At 51.3% G+C, this 13,977-nt stretch overlaps 4 protein-coding genes across 4 annotated transcripts; 2 read left to right on the top strand and 2 right to left on the bottom strand.

The window, feature by feature from the left end:
• Nucleotides 1-59: 59 nt before the first annotated feature.
• On the bottom strand, nucleotides 60-3,850 carry HNWD-pc6 (HNWD NOD-like receptor pc6; the record flags this gene model as incomplete). Its single annotated transcript, XM_062883978.1, has 2 exons — nucleotides 60-1,550; nucleotides 1,607-3,850. 2 exons carry the CDS (start codon nucleotides 3,848-3,850, stop codon nucleotides 60-62), a joined length of 3,735 nt encoding a protein of 1,244 aa, XP_062742516.1.
• Nucleotides 3,851-3,962: 112 nt separating this feature from the next.
• QC762_0084670 (uncharacterized protein) lies at nucleotides 3,963-4,267 on the bottom strand (the record flags this gene model as incomplete). Its single annotated transcript, XM_062883977.1, has 2 exons — nucleotides 3,963-4,007; nucleotides 4,121-4,267. The coding sequence occupies 2 exons, from the start codon at nucleotides 4,265-4,267 to the stop codon at nucleotides 3,963-3,965; spliced, it is 192 nt and encodes a 63-aa protein (XP_062742515.1).
• Nucleotides 4,268-7,508: 3,241 nt separating this feature from the next.
• Nucleotides 7,509-7,898, top strand: QC762_507840 (uncharacterized protein; the record flags this gene model as incomplete). The annotated part of the gene is made up of 1 exon (XM_062891196.1): nucleotides 7,509-7,898. One exon carries the CDS (start codon nucleotides 7,509-7,511, stop codon nucleotides 7,896-7,898), a length of 390 nt encoding a protein of 129 aa, XP_062742514.1.
• Nucleotides 7,899-10,084: 2,186 nt separating this feature from the next.
• Nucleotides 10,085-13,904, top strand: QC762_507830 (uncharacterized protein). Its single transcript, XM_062891195.1, has 2 exons — nucleotides 10,085-10,599; nucleotides 10,667-13,904. Exons 1-2 carry the CDS (start codon nucleotides 10,193-10,195, stop codon nucleotides 13,671-13,673), a joined length of 3,414 nt encoding a protein of 1,137 aa, XP_062742513.1. The 5' UTR covers nucleotides 10,085-10,192; the 3' UTR covers nucleotides 13,674-13,904.
• Nucleotides 13,905-13,977: the final 73 nt, after the last annotated feature.

The following is a 13,977-nucleotide window of genomic DNA, read 5'->3' as shown; positions in this document are numbered from 1 at the left end:
CCCTCCTGTGACACGCTATAATAGAAAAAAAAGATAGAGAGATAGAAAGAGAGATCAGCTTAGCTGTCAGTCGTGAACGTCATAATTATGACGCGCCCCGAAGAACAGCCAATAGCAACCGTTGATGCCGCTACAGCTAAACATTCTGGCAGATATTCCGGAGACAACCATAGCCAGTTTTCTAAGCCCCTCGTAATCCACCTGTTGTCTGAGTCTATTCCATAGCACGGGGGGTTGGCATCATCTGATCCGGATGCAATCAGCGTCGAGTTAAGGGAAGACGCTACCGACTGAACAGAATGACGATGCCCTTTGAGCGTCTCCGTACATGACCCCGTGGCCGCATCCCAGATCTTGATGGTCTTGTCGTTTGATCCTGACCCAACCCACTTCGAATCGGGCGAGATCGCTACCGAGTTTACCCAACTGCGATGCCCCTCAAGCGTCTGCGTACATGACCCCGTAGCTGCATCCCAGATCTTGATGGTGTTGTCGTCTGATCCTGACGCAACCCACTTCGAATCGGGCGAGATCGCTACCGACGTAACCAAATGGTGATGCCCCTCGAGCGTCTGCGTACATGACCCCGTAGCCGCATTCCAGATCTTGATGGTACCGTCGTGTGATCCTGACGCAACCCACTTCGAATCGGGCGAGATCGCTACCGAGTTTACCCAACTGCGATGCCCCTCAAGCGTCTGCGTACATGACCCCGTGGCCGTATCCCAGATCTTGATAGTCTTGTCGTCTGATCCTGACGCAACCCACTTCGAATCGGGCGAGATCGCTACCGACGTAACCGAATGGTGATGCCCCTCGAGCGTCTGCGTACATGACCCCGTGGCCGTATCCCAAATCTTGATGGTCTTGTCGTGTGATCCTGACGCAACCCACTTCGAATCGGGCGAGATCGCTACCGACGTTACCCAACTGCGATGCCCCTTAAGCCTCTGCGTACATGACCCCGTGGCCGTATCCCAGATCTTGATGGTCTTGTCGTGTGATCCTGACGCAACCCACTTCGAATCGGGCGAGAACGCTACCGACGTAACCGAATCCCAATGCCCCTTAAGCCTCTGCGTACATGACCCCGTAGCCGCATCCCAGATCTTAATGGTCTTGTCGTGTGATCCTGACGCAACCCACTTCGAATCGGGCGAGAACGCTACCGACGTAACCGAATCCCAAATCCCCTTAAGCGTCTGCGTACATGACCCCGTGGCCGCATCCCAGATCTTGATGGTCTTGTCGCCTGATCCTGACGCAACTAACTTCGAATCGGGCGAGAACGCTACCGACAGGACCGGACCGCCATGGCCCTCGAGCGTCTGCCGGCACGCATTCCAATTATCCTCTACAATTGGCCTCGAAGTAATCAACTTCCGTTCTTCCTGCGTAAATAGGCCTCTTGTTATACTTCGGGCGGGGCTAAATATAAGTGCTGAAGTGTATACCTGAAGAGGATAATTTTCAATAACCCATCTCCAGTATATAACGAATCGGTGCATGTCAGTGACAAGGCTTAGTAATTGAGACGTAATCGACCTGTGCTAAATTCCTGTTAGAACCGCTTAATAATAGGACACTATCACTGGGTAGAGCCTACCTGAAGAATGCTTTCGAGCTTTGCTAATAAAAGTATCCCCTGCGGCATGCTCTTACAAAGTGAAAGTGCTTCGAGCCAGTGGAGGTAGTGCTGCCTCAGAAAGCCATCGACGATACCACCATCTTGGAAAATATCTGGGTGCTTGCTATCGTCGCTCGCCTGCCAGTTACAGAGATGATCAACCCAGTAGATACAAGCATAGCATAGTGCGGCCAGCGGGTCTGGATCGGGTAGCTTGGCGTCGTCGATGGAAGATCCCGGAGCGCCAAGGCTGTAGATGTCGCGTCGTAGTATTCCGGACATAACGTGTAGCGATCGCAAGAAGACGGCATAGTGTATATCTTTTATCCCGGAAGGAAAAACCTCATGAGCTGCTTCTCTCAGCAAGAAATCCTTTGCGGATTGGTGGACGAAATAGATGGTGGTTTCTCGAAGGGTCAAAAAAGAGCCGCAGAGTCCTACTATCTCTGTCATGAATTCCAGTTCGTCGGAGATACCCTCGGGTATATCCACGAAGACCGCTAGCTCTTGTATCGTGATAGGCCGGTAAGTAATGGAGAGGACCGCCAGAACTTGTTTGCAGAGATCTGGCTCATCCGAGCGGCGAACCTGATCTATCATTCGTTGGTAGAGAGAATTAAGACCAGGTGGAAACGTGTTTAACTTGGTGAGAACCCTCGATCGTGAAACATTCATAAGTTCTTGACAGACCAAAGCCACCCAGAGGAATGTGTCGTTTGCGTTGCGGGCCAAGTGGTGTTGAACAGCGTTCTTTGTTCTGTCGTTGTACCTTTTTAGCCCCGCTAGTTCATCCATCTTATGCTGAATATATGTGCTGACAGCGGAGGAGATAGACTCTTCGTTCAACTCAAGACTGAGCCTTATCTTCTTTTCCGCGGCTTCTAGGCTCTCCTCGATGTTCGGCCAGTTGCGACTAGAGACGACCCACTTAACACAAGGAAACGTAGATGACATCCCGACGATAAATTTAAGAAGTCTTGGCAAGTCACCCATGCATTCGTCCAGAGCGTCGATGACCAGGTAGGTTGGCTTCAAGTTCGGGTCTCCTAGCATCCCCCCCAAAATATCCGAGAGGACGAACCACGCATTTGCGTCAGAGAGCAATTGAGCATTGTCCGTGTATTTGCGTATGTGGGAGATGAGACGTGGCTGCTGGTGGGCAAGAAGGTAGATCAAGCCGCGTAACACGGCAATGGCGTTATTGATGCGCGAGTCGGTAGCTTGACAGAAGAAATAGGCCAAGTTGCGACAGTGCCCGTCTGCAACAATGGCACCCTCTAGCTCGTTGATGATGCCGCAGAGCAACATGGTCTTGCCCTTGCCGGGATCTCCTTTAATCCAGAGAAGGCGGCTCTCTAACTGGTCATGCCAACCGCGGAAGTCGGGGGTATCGAAAACCCAGCGGTAAGCGTTATTAAGTAACCCACCCTTTGCCTCCTCGATACGCTTTTTGTCAAGGCGCGGGTCGGTAGAATGCAGACTAGATAGATAGCGACCATGCTTACTAATTTCCTCTCGCAGCCGCTCAAATGCTCTTTCTTCTCCTTCGCCATATAGAAGCCGCATTTGTACGTTAAAGATGCCGAGTAGACAGTAAGCCCTATCTTCTTCGCGCGTCGTACTGCGGTGTTTAATCCACGACATACGTACGTCAAAGCTGAAATCGGACAATTTGTTGGCTTGGAGAGCTCGTAGAGGAATGCCAGTTGTGTTATGAATATGCTGTGCGAGAGACTTCTTATCTCCTAGGCGCTTGCGGTCTTCGGAGAAGAATTCAACAACTGTTGGCGCAATAAGCTCTTGGAGGGTCCACCCACGAGTGAACCATCTGGATTTCCGAAAAGCCAATTCCCAACCGGGATTGCTGTCGGCGTCCTGTTGGTAGGTTGAGACGTCTGTGAGATAGACATAGCATTTGGCCGCATTGCGGTACCATCGGAACATGGAGTTGAGAGCCTCCTGAAACTCATCGCAGTCGGATTTGTTGATGCAGCATGTGTCGATCCAGAAGAATTTCAGTCCATCACGCCCGGCTTGGTCTCCGCAAAACTGGATCTTAGAGTAGCCTCTTTTGTTCTTGTGTGTACCGTCCGTTATATCCTTAAAGCTGACCTCTTCGTCGCCCCATGTGTGCGAAAGTATGGCATACGGTGGGACCTGGTCGTCGGGAATGTCACCCGTCAAACTGATATCGCCGGTATTATTGCGTTCCAGGAGGCGCATTGTCGAAAAACCGCCGAGCTCAGCTCTCGTAGCATAAAGAATAGGTCATACAAGGTTTTGCGAGGCTTCTTTAGCTGCCTCACGTGTTTAGCGGTGGAAACACGAATATGCCTTAGGCCTTTGCAGTCAAAAAGGAATCTGTTGTCTGCCCGTATGACTATTCGACAGCGGGAAAAGCCGAGCAGGTGCGCGGAAGACGGACGGAACTAGCAGGCTTAATAAATTAGTACCTGAAACCAGGATAAGCTATTAGATATAGACAAGAATTACTTGCCCCGAGTGATTGTTGAGAAGCGTAGTGCAAAACTTGGTAGGTTCGATTGTTGCTGTTTCCAAAGGTCGACAACCCCGCACATCGGGCATTCTGCTGACGTTGGCGCCCAAGCGGTTGGCGTCAACTGCGCATACTGGAAGCATCGTGATTGGCGTTGCTTTGCTGGCGTGCATGAAGATATCCCTTGGAGGCCGTCGTTTTGCCCTATCGTTTCGTTCTCTTACACCTCAGCTTCTCAGCCCCCTACCGCCGGTATCCCAAAAGCTGTCTAGATCTTACAGGACTATAGTATATCACCCCGACATCAAAGATCCCAATACCCGAGATTTGTGGCTAGGCCAGAGAAAGCAAACGACTATATACCTGAGGTGAGGGCCTGGGCTGTGCCGCAATGATGAGCCAAGTCCAGCACAAACGCGCACGGACATCCAAACGTGATCCAGTCTTTCAGCTGAATCCTTAGCAAAACGCATTCCTTGCCATAACACACATATGATCTTGATTTCGGCTTCGAAGATCGGAGTGGTAAATACCCAGATATACAAAGAGTTATGCTTCATCATCATTCCGCCTTAGAGCCTGAAGATACACGCTCGATGTACCGAAGTACCTATATTTGCTACAGCCCGTTTTATTTTCGATTTTTATTTTCTGTCGGCGCTTACATGCTTCAGGTTCATTGGAGGATTGAGGGTGTGAATGTAGAAGATCGGGAGAGAAATCTTCCTCAATTTTTGGCAGTATGTCTTCCGAAATCTGCATCAGATTTCCCTGGAAATGACAGTCTGGGAGTTCAGACATGAACTGGACCTGGCCAAGAAAGGACTACCAAAATCATTCAGAACGAGGCTCAGGCTATCTGGGGCTCCGGGACATCAAGGAGACTTGAAAGCCAGCAACATCTTAATTTTTTGTGCCTCAGATAAAGATGGGGAAACTGATAAAACCCTTGGAATATCAGATTTTGGCCTCGCAGGTTTTCCTTTGGTCTCGGACAAACAATCATTCGGGGAAACAATTCGATACAATCCCCCTGAATCAACATTCGAACACCAAGTTAGGAGCTACTCTGGCGACATCTGAGTCTTGGCTGCATCTACCTAGAGTTCATCACCTGGTATATGGGCGGAATCCGCTGGCTCCGCGAGTTCGAAAAGAATCGGAAACACGACGGCGACTATCAAGCTGCGTACTATAACTCGACACGACGCGCCCGAGGGAGCCGCCCATCGTCTTCTCAGCTGCCTTTCCAAGTCAAACTGTCCGTAACCCAGGTTAGCCACCACAAGTCCAGCACTCCGCTTTGACTTTGGAAACCAACACTAAAGGCACAGATATAGTTCATACGCGGCTTACACGGCCACCCCAGCTGCACCAACTACATCCACAACCTTTTGAACATAATCGAAAAGGACATGTTGGTTGTTGAGCCACCAGTCCAGAGCAATGGCAAGCTCCCCAAGGATACCCGGCGACGTCTCCGATGCAAAGATATCCACAAAAAGCTTAACAAGTGGTACAAGCAATTGCAAGACGACAACATACCAGATCAGCATCGACCTTCTTTTTCCATGACGTGGAAAGATGCCCTAACATTGGGCGCCGTGTTCATGCTGATGTTCATGATAGCGTTGGTAACAGGAATCGGTCTGGTACTTTCCCCGCCACCATCCGGCAGATGGGGTCTTCAAGAAGTTGGCGCTGCTGTTACGTCTGCCTTGGGGCTCATGTTTTTATATAGCGGCACTATTTCTCTGTTATTAGCGTTCATGGGGCGGGCTCACCCAGGTGACCTGCCCTGGGAAATTGGGATTCCAAGGCAGTAGTTTATCAGAAGATGGCCAGATGAGTAGATTCCGGTTTGAGGGCAACCCAGTGGTGGATCTTCCACACGCTCCAGTCCGCGGCGACAAATTTGCGGACGGTATTGCTGTGAGGATCATCTAGTAAAAGCGAATTCTGGTCTCATGATAAATGCGTCGTTCTGTGGCTTTAACCTACCGCGCCGTACCACACTTGAACGATGATAACGGCAGCTGTTATGATCCATCCCGCTGCCACAACGGATGTTGGGAACCATTGATGTCCAAGAGCGGCGCCGTCGAGTTCGATATCATTTCGGCTGGAGGCCTTACTGGGCCTTTCATTGGTGATGGCCGCTGTGGATTCGCGGTCCCGAGCGTTGTGGCCCAAGACTGGTAGCGCGACACGTGGGATGCAGGGGGCCAGGAGGGCTGCCCAGAGAAGCTTGGGCATTTCGTCATTTGACGACCGACACGCGACAGCTACTGAGGAACAGTCAGTGATTGAAAGACGAAATCGTGGAAAGAGTATGTCGATTGATTGCATTAACTTTCTGACATGTTACGTCGAGGCATTGGAACGGCGAAACCGGGTGAATGGCGTTTTTGGTGACATTCGTTAAGGTAGAGGTCGGGTAGCCGGGCTTATTGTTGCTGAGTGGCTTGGGCGGGGTTCTTGGGGGGTCAAGTGCGGGGGGAAATGTCAACCGTCTGGCACCCGCCATCCCAATGTTGAAACCCCCGAGCCACTGCCAGTTCGATAACCCCTCTTTTCTTTGCTCCTTCTGCAGCTCGAGAAAACTTCTCAGCAGTCGAGAAAAAGCACTGCCGTCCTTCCGTCGTGGCAGCGTCCCACTGACAGTCCTTCACATCTGTGCCCCTGCGTCGCTAGCAGCCTCGGCAGGCTGGACTTGCCCAGAGGGGTCAAGACTGGCTTGGGAACATGCGTCTTTATCTGTGATCGCCAGGGGCACGGAGCACAGTGCGGTGGTGCGGAGCTGCATAAAAATTCCCCCGCGAGGATGGATTAATTGCATGTGGAGAACAGAAGCCAGCCTTCACCATGTTCGGAATGGCGCGGATTGGCCTGCTCCACGCGATGTTCCCGTCACATCGTTTCTGCCGCTTCTCTCGTTTCTCTCTCTCTCTCTCTCTCTCTTCAACCACCCCCAACCCAACCCAACCTCTCGTTCTCGTTTCCGTCCCGTCGACCCCACGACTTTCTCTGATCCGACACATTGGATAAACTGCGACCACGCTGCTGTTCGCTTGCCATTCTTTAATCTCCAGACTGTTCATCCAGTCTTTCCGTCCCTCGACACACCCACCCACAACTACCACCACCACCACGCAAAAGCACCCGATCTGACTTGTCTCACCCGAGCCGAAAAAGCAATCTTCCAGCCGCTGATCCTCGAGTACCCGAAACATTGATCTTTGGCAGAACGCCCCAAACTCGCACGTCAAATCCAACAACCCACCATCTTTACCGAGTCTTCCGAGTACCATCTCGAGTCCTACACGTACTTTCCACAAACCCACCAACTGCATACCACTGTACATACCACCATCAGCGCATACAATGGGCTTCATCGAGAAAATCCAGGCCAAAATTGAGCTCTTCCGCCTCGAGCAGCGCTACACCCGCAGGCGTCATCGCCGTTCTACTTTTGTTTCCAACGCAATCTACGTTGACGGCGAATACATCTACCAGTCCCCTAACTCTACCGGATCTTCATCCAGCACAGCCAGCAGCGCCAACACCAGCAGGTCCAACACCACCACCATCAGTGCCCAGCAAGCCCCAGTCGACGACCCCGTCAAGGCTCAGAAGAAGCTCAACCGGTGGAGTAGCATGCCCGGGTTCGGCTACAACTCCAAGCCTGACGGCATGCCACGCATCGAAAGCATCGCAGAGGCACACGACTGGAGGACCAAGCAGCAGCAACAGAGAAGCAGCTTTGACCGTTGAAGGAGTTGTCCGAACACCATGACGGAATATGACAGCTATTGCAACCCCCCAATATTGTTTTCTTGGGGCAACGCTTACCATGACTGGCTTTCTTCCTCCAAGCCGCTTCTTTTTTACGACAATGACCAAAAGTTTTTTTCTGGCTTTGCTCGGCATATAGACAGGAGCATTATCCTACGACCGGCACTCTTTTCGGTTTGGAGCCCAATCTGCCTTTTTCACATGACCACGGTTGCTCACGAACGGAGCTTGGTGTTTTGATGATGAGGGAGGGAGGGGGCATTTAATATCACTGTTTCATGACGTATGGTTTTTGAACTGCGTCCTGGAGCAAAATTGTAATTTAATGAAGAGAAGAGGGAAGTGCCCTTGCTACGCGGCTGGCTGGCGCTGGCTGATGAATGTGTTGGGATGGATGGGATGAGTTTGACTGCCTAACTTGTGCATGTATATACGACTGTCGGGGCCGCCGTGTTCGAAGACGGTTGGTTGAGATGTATATATTGGCTATGATGACATTCGCTTTGAACTTGGAGCATGCATGAGTTTTGATGGTCTGTGAGGATGGCGATGACGACTTGGGGCTGCATGGTTTACATCACTCCTGTCTGGGACGGGATTGCACTCTCCCCGTTGGCAACAGCAGCTGGAGTCGTAACCACTCCATCAACCCCAGAAGAAGTAGTTCTCGTCCCGGGAGTCTGCGTCTTGGTCCGTATCTTCGTTAGGGTCCTTGTTTCGATTGTTCTGATGGATCTTGTGACGATGTAGGGGAGGGTGGAGAAGCCGGGGGGGATATATCTGTGTTTGTTGTCAACAAACGCTCATCTGAAGAAGGAGAAACTATCGACTCACTGGCCGTTATTGTCGTTCACAGTCCCACCCTGCTGTTGTTGCGGTTGCTGTGGTGGGCGTGTAGCGATGAAACCGGCTACTATTCCCCCTGTGATCATCCCACCGGCGAGGATGATCGCTATTGCGAGGAGGAGAATACGGTGACGGCGCCACCGGGGTTCAGGATTGCCGTTTTGGGGGTGTTCAACGGGGGGTGAGGAAGGGGGAGGCGGAGTATAGACAATGACTTCTTTGCCTAGTTGACGCTCTGGGTGGTAGGGGACTAGGAGGTCGAGGGGGCGGACTTCGGGGAGGTCGGAAGAGACGAGGTTATTGTCATCGTCGAGTTTGGGGGTTGGGGGGTTGTGGAAGGCGGTTTTGGGGAGGGGTTTCCAGGGGATTGCCCAGGGGCGGAGGGTTTCCCAGGTTCGGTGGTAGATTGGGAGGATGTTGGGCATTGTTTTGGTGGTGATCAAGGAGGTCAAGGGTGGTGGGATGAGTTCTGGGTGGGGTTGTGGTGGTGTTTATGTCTTGGTGGCATGCTAAGGGGTAGGGGAGGAGGAATGTGGAATGGTGTCTTTTTTTGCACATTGCTTTGGCTGTTGCCTGTGATAGCCTCGCGGGATTGGGTGCTGGAATCATATCATGGCATCTTGTTATGGCATGGTGAAAATTGTTACTGGCGAGGCTGGGCCGCCATTGTAGGTCATGCTGTCAGCCCGTGAGAAATCTACGCCGCTGCCATCTGGATCACTATCAGATCAAAACAAGCTGAACCGCCTGATGGGTGTTTGCTCGGCAAGAGCGGACCTTCACTTTGACAAGTGTAAGCGTACTAGAGCCGCATTGGGCACGTCAGCATCAATGGAATCGATTTCTACTACCTTACCTAGGCTTACATATATGTAGGTGCCTATCCAGGCCAGGAGATACTTGCAAGATATAACTTCAGATCTAGAATACCACCTACCGACCTACATACCTACCTCATATACAATCTCCAACTTACATATATACTTCAATTAAGCCCTGCAAAACGAAGTACCTACCTATATACTGTACTATGATGAGCATAGAAGCGAGTGGGTAAGGTATGGTAGCTAACATTGCTTGCACATCTACTTCCAAATAACTCACGTAGAACGGTTACAGGTGATTGGACCGATGCGATTGTGACATCAACGAGCAAGAACAACCGTTGGCTTGTGTTATCTGCATACCTAGGTCCGGTATAGTGCAGGTAAGCGTGCCAAGCATAGGTACTACGTGCAGGCACACAGCCTCCAACTGAGGCTGTGAACACCCATTGCTGGCTGCCGCCCAAAATTCCATCCTGCCCGAATCAGGTCCAACCTTGATCGTGACCAGCACTCGGTCGGATATCTTCAAGTTCTCAAAGGCGCCCAAGCAAAGCAGCGAATCTCGTGTTGAGCGCTGCTCTCAATTCAAAGACCGAAAATATGGACCCGATATCAGCCTTTTCGTTGGCAGTCAACGTGCTCTCTACGGTTGACATTGCTGTCAAAACTGGAAAAACACTTTGGGACCTGTACAAGTCGACTTCGGGTTTCACCAAACAAACAGAAAAACTGCTCCTTGCCATGAGTCAGTTCGATGCTGCACTTGGCCAGCTTGCCAACCCCAGGCTCGACGCGTCCGCGAGATTAGCATCGGAGCGGTGTTCTGCAACGATCAAGGAAATAAGAGCCATGCTCGACCTCTGCAAAGCTCGCAAGCCATCTTCGGTTGCCAGTGCCCTGCAAGCCAAAGCCCAATACACAAAGCACAAGTCGGAGCTTCAGGATCTGCAGAAAGAGCTGGAATCGGCAACGGGCCAACTGAGAACCGCACTTGCAATTACCACCAAGTAAGCTCACACGCTAGATTTCACTTTCGGCCGGCCAGGTACCTGTCCTCTAACTTCTCCAACTCAGTAACGATGTTTCAGTAATAAAAGAGCTGCTTGCAGCCTCCGAGCAACGTAGCCCACAGTTGATAACAAAACTGGAAGCCATCAGTCAGAAGCTCGATCCACTGGAAGGGCTTGCTAGGCTTGTTAACGAGTCGAGCCTGCAAACAGTCAAGGATGCGCTGTCATTAGAGCTTGCAAAGCTCACCGAGAAGTTGGACCTATTGCAGATGATCAAAGACGCAATATATTTGTCCGAGGCCTCGTTGGAGTCGATTAATCAGGCGACTATTTTGGGCGCCCTGAGGCCGGCTACTGCTGATAAGCGTTTCGAAGAGATTGCCGATCCAGCATGTACCACATTCTCCTGGATGCTTGGGCGGCCGTCGGGGGTGGAGAGTGGCGATAGTTCGCCAGACATCGAGGATCCTGCCAGGGTCAACGCCTCCCAAGAGTTTATCCACTGGTTAAGGTCGGGTTCGGGTATTTACCACATTGCAGGCAAACCTGGAGCTGGCAAGTCAACTCTGATGAAGTACTTGGCCACACATTCTACAACCCAACAATGTCTTGAGTCTTGGGCCGCCTCAGGCCCGTCACCAAAGCAACTCATTTGCTCGCGTTTCTTTTTTTGGAAGATCGGAACAGCAGAGCAAAAGACTACACGCGGGCTCTTGAGAGGAATAATATATGACATACTCAGGGGCAATTCTGAGCTTACCAGTATACTCTTTCCGGATCATTGGGCTCCAAGGAGGTACGCTGCAATGTCGCTAGCGAAATCTCCGATACCAACCATATCAGATACCCAGATCAACAATGCCGTCAATAGGCTGTTGACAGCTGAAGAGATATCTGCTCGGTTCAAGATCTGTCTTTTCATTGACGGGCTCGATGAGTTTGACGAGGCTAGCCAGTCTCTCTGGGCTTTCTGTGACAGGCTAGGCAGCTGGGCAAAACACAGGAACGTGAAGCTTTGTGTTTCAAGCCGAGAAGAAACTCCGATACTTGGAGCTTTGCATTGTGCGCATCGCATTACACTCCACCATCTCACTGATGCTGACATCGGCGCGTTGGTACATGAAAGGCTCAGTTCCAACCCTTATTTCCAGCGTGTTGCACTGTCAGACACCGATGGCCGTCAGGATAAGACAACTCGGCTGATCATCGACAACGCCAAAGGTGTCTTCTTGTGGGTTGTGTTCTTACTGAAGCTCATAGAGGAAGAACTTCCGAACCAGCGGAGTACATCATTCCACACGATCCACCGGCTTATCGAAACAGCACCAGACGAACTCCATGAGTTTTTTCGGAGGATCTTCAAGACTATTCCCAAGCATCATGCCAGAGGAGCGCACTTCGTACTGGCGATGATGTTACGACTTCGTGGCTACTGCATTGCCGGGGATTATTCGAACAACTTTTCACCAGCCAAAAACGTGACCACGTCCCAAACACTCACATTGTTCGGTCTCTCTTACATATTCGACTCGTTTGATAACTGCCAACACAACGATGAGGATAGGCCTTTTCTCTTTCCGGTTCCTCTTTGCTCCAACGAGCACGATTACAGGAAACGAGAAATACAGACGGCCGAGAGGTTGCAAAGTTGGTGCAAAGGCCTGATCGAGGTCAGGACCTTGAACTCGGACCGGAAACACGCGGCGGATTTCACGCACCGCTCAGTATCCGACTTTTTGTGCACCGAGCTACGAGATTTGGCGCCCAATTGGAAAATTGACGACGATTGGGTAGCGGAAGGGATCCTGACTACGTACTTGGCCGAGTTCAAAGCCCTGAGTTTCACACAAACAAATTTTACACCGCGAAAACAACTCGATGCGAGGGCTGCGCAGGAGCGGCGGTTGCCGGCCATGATAGAATGTCTGGCAAAGACAGGTTCTGCCATGACTGCCCCGCCAGCTTCATGGGTATTTGCCTTGTTGGACGAGATTGACGCTTTCCGGCAATATTCCGTGGCCGCCGACTCTTCTACCGCGGAGCCGCCCAAAGATTGGTTTGTGATCATGCGCGGGGATGGCTTTCAAATTTGCCACCCGGAGAATCAGCCAGGCTCTCTATTTGCCATTGCAACGGACATGGCTGCGCCGATGCTGAACTATGTGATGTGGAGGTTACAGGACCCCCGTCTCTTGGGCGACGATTCTCACAAGTTGCTGACCCTCGCGAGTATCGTGAGTGGTACGCGCAAGCAATTCAAGAGCCAGCAATTCATGGACGTCTCCCCCATTTTAAGAGCTTTGTTGGAGCGCGGTTTATCCCCAAACGTTGGTTATCCGCAAATTGGAACCAGAGAAGCTCCATGGTTCAGTGTGACTGAGTGGCGCGAATCTTTGACTGCTAATCGGCAAGATGGTATGGCGATCGGGAGCAAATCTCCTTGGAGGGATACGCTTAGTATCTTCATCTTTCTCTTTGCTTTTTCGTATAAAGGCGCCGTTCCTGTCTCGATATGGAACGAGCTCCAAGTCTGGCTTGAGTTTGGCGCCGAGGTTCCTGCGGAGGTATTGGTGATTCCCTTGGCTACGTCGCACTACTGGGCGGCTGTCGGGTTCAGATACCCGACAGAGAGAGCAGAGATTGCCGTCTGGGATTGCGAAGATCTCAAAATGCCCCGAAAAGAATGGCTCATGGGCTACTTTGGGAGTATCAAGAGCACCACTTTGAGCAGCATGATCCGATGGCACCAGCCTCATAACATGCATACTCTGTCGGGGTATACCGATCCGATGGGCATGGTGGCTAGCGATTCACAGGAGTGGAAGCCCCCTTTCCATCAGACCGCACCGACTTTCATTATGCACGACCGGAACCAGCACTTATGCCCGGTATACCCATTCCACTGGATATATGGTCTCGTTTGGGAACAAAATTTGCGTCAGTGGGTCCGCGGGGATCCTTCCCCTCTTTGGGACTGGACTTCTAGGCAGTGGGTAGCTTACATGACACCAAGGCGGCATAATGCTGTCGGGGGAGGAGCCATGAGTTTGACGATGCGAGCAGGGAAATAAAGGCCGTGGACCGGTCCTCAGTGAGAACAGGAAGCACACCTGCTGACTTCAACATGGTTTGATCCAAGCAACTGGCACACGTAGGATGGATGGCTGGGGATTTGGTCACCGTGAAATTTTTGGATTTCATAAGCCGCTGGAAGTTGAGCCATAAGAATCCTTGTATATAGCCACGATTAGATTTTACTTTTTCAGTTCTATATAATTCTCTATACCAAGCTTATATCCAACCCATTATCGTCACGGGCATCTTCCCAGACCAGGGCACCACTTGTCTGCCCAACCATCAACTCCACAAAACGAC

This window comes from Podospora pseudocomata, chromosome 5, assembly GCF_035222375.1.
Source record: "Podospora pseudocomata strain CBS 415.72m chromosome 5, whole genome shotgun sequence".
Lineage (NCBI taxonomy): Eukaryota > Fungi > Ascomycota > Sordariomycetes > Sordariales > Podosporaceae > Podospora > Podospora pseudocomata.
Note: the sequence above shows the minus strand (reverse complement) of the source record. Positions and strands in the feature narration are given on the sequence as shown.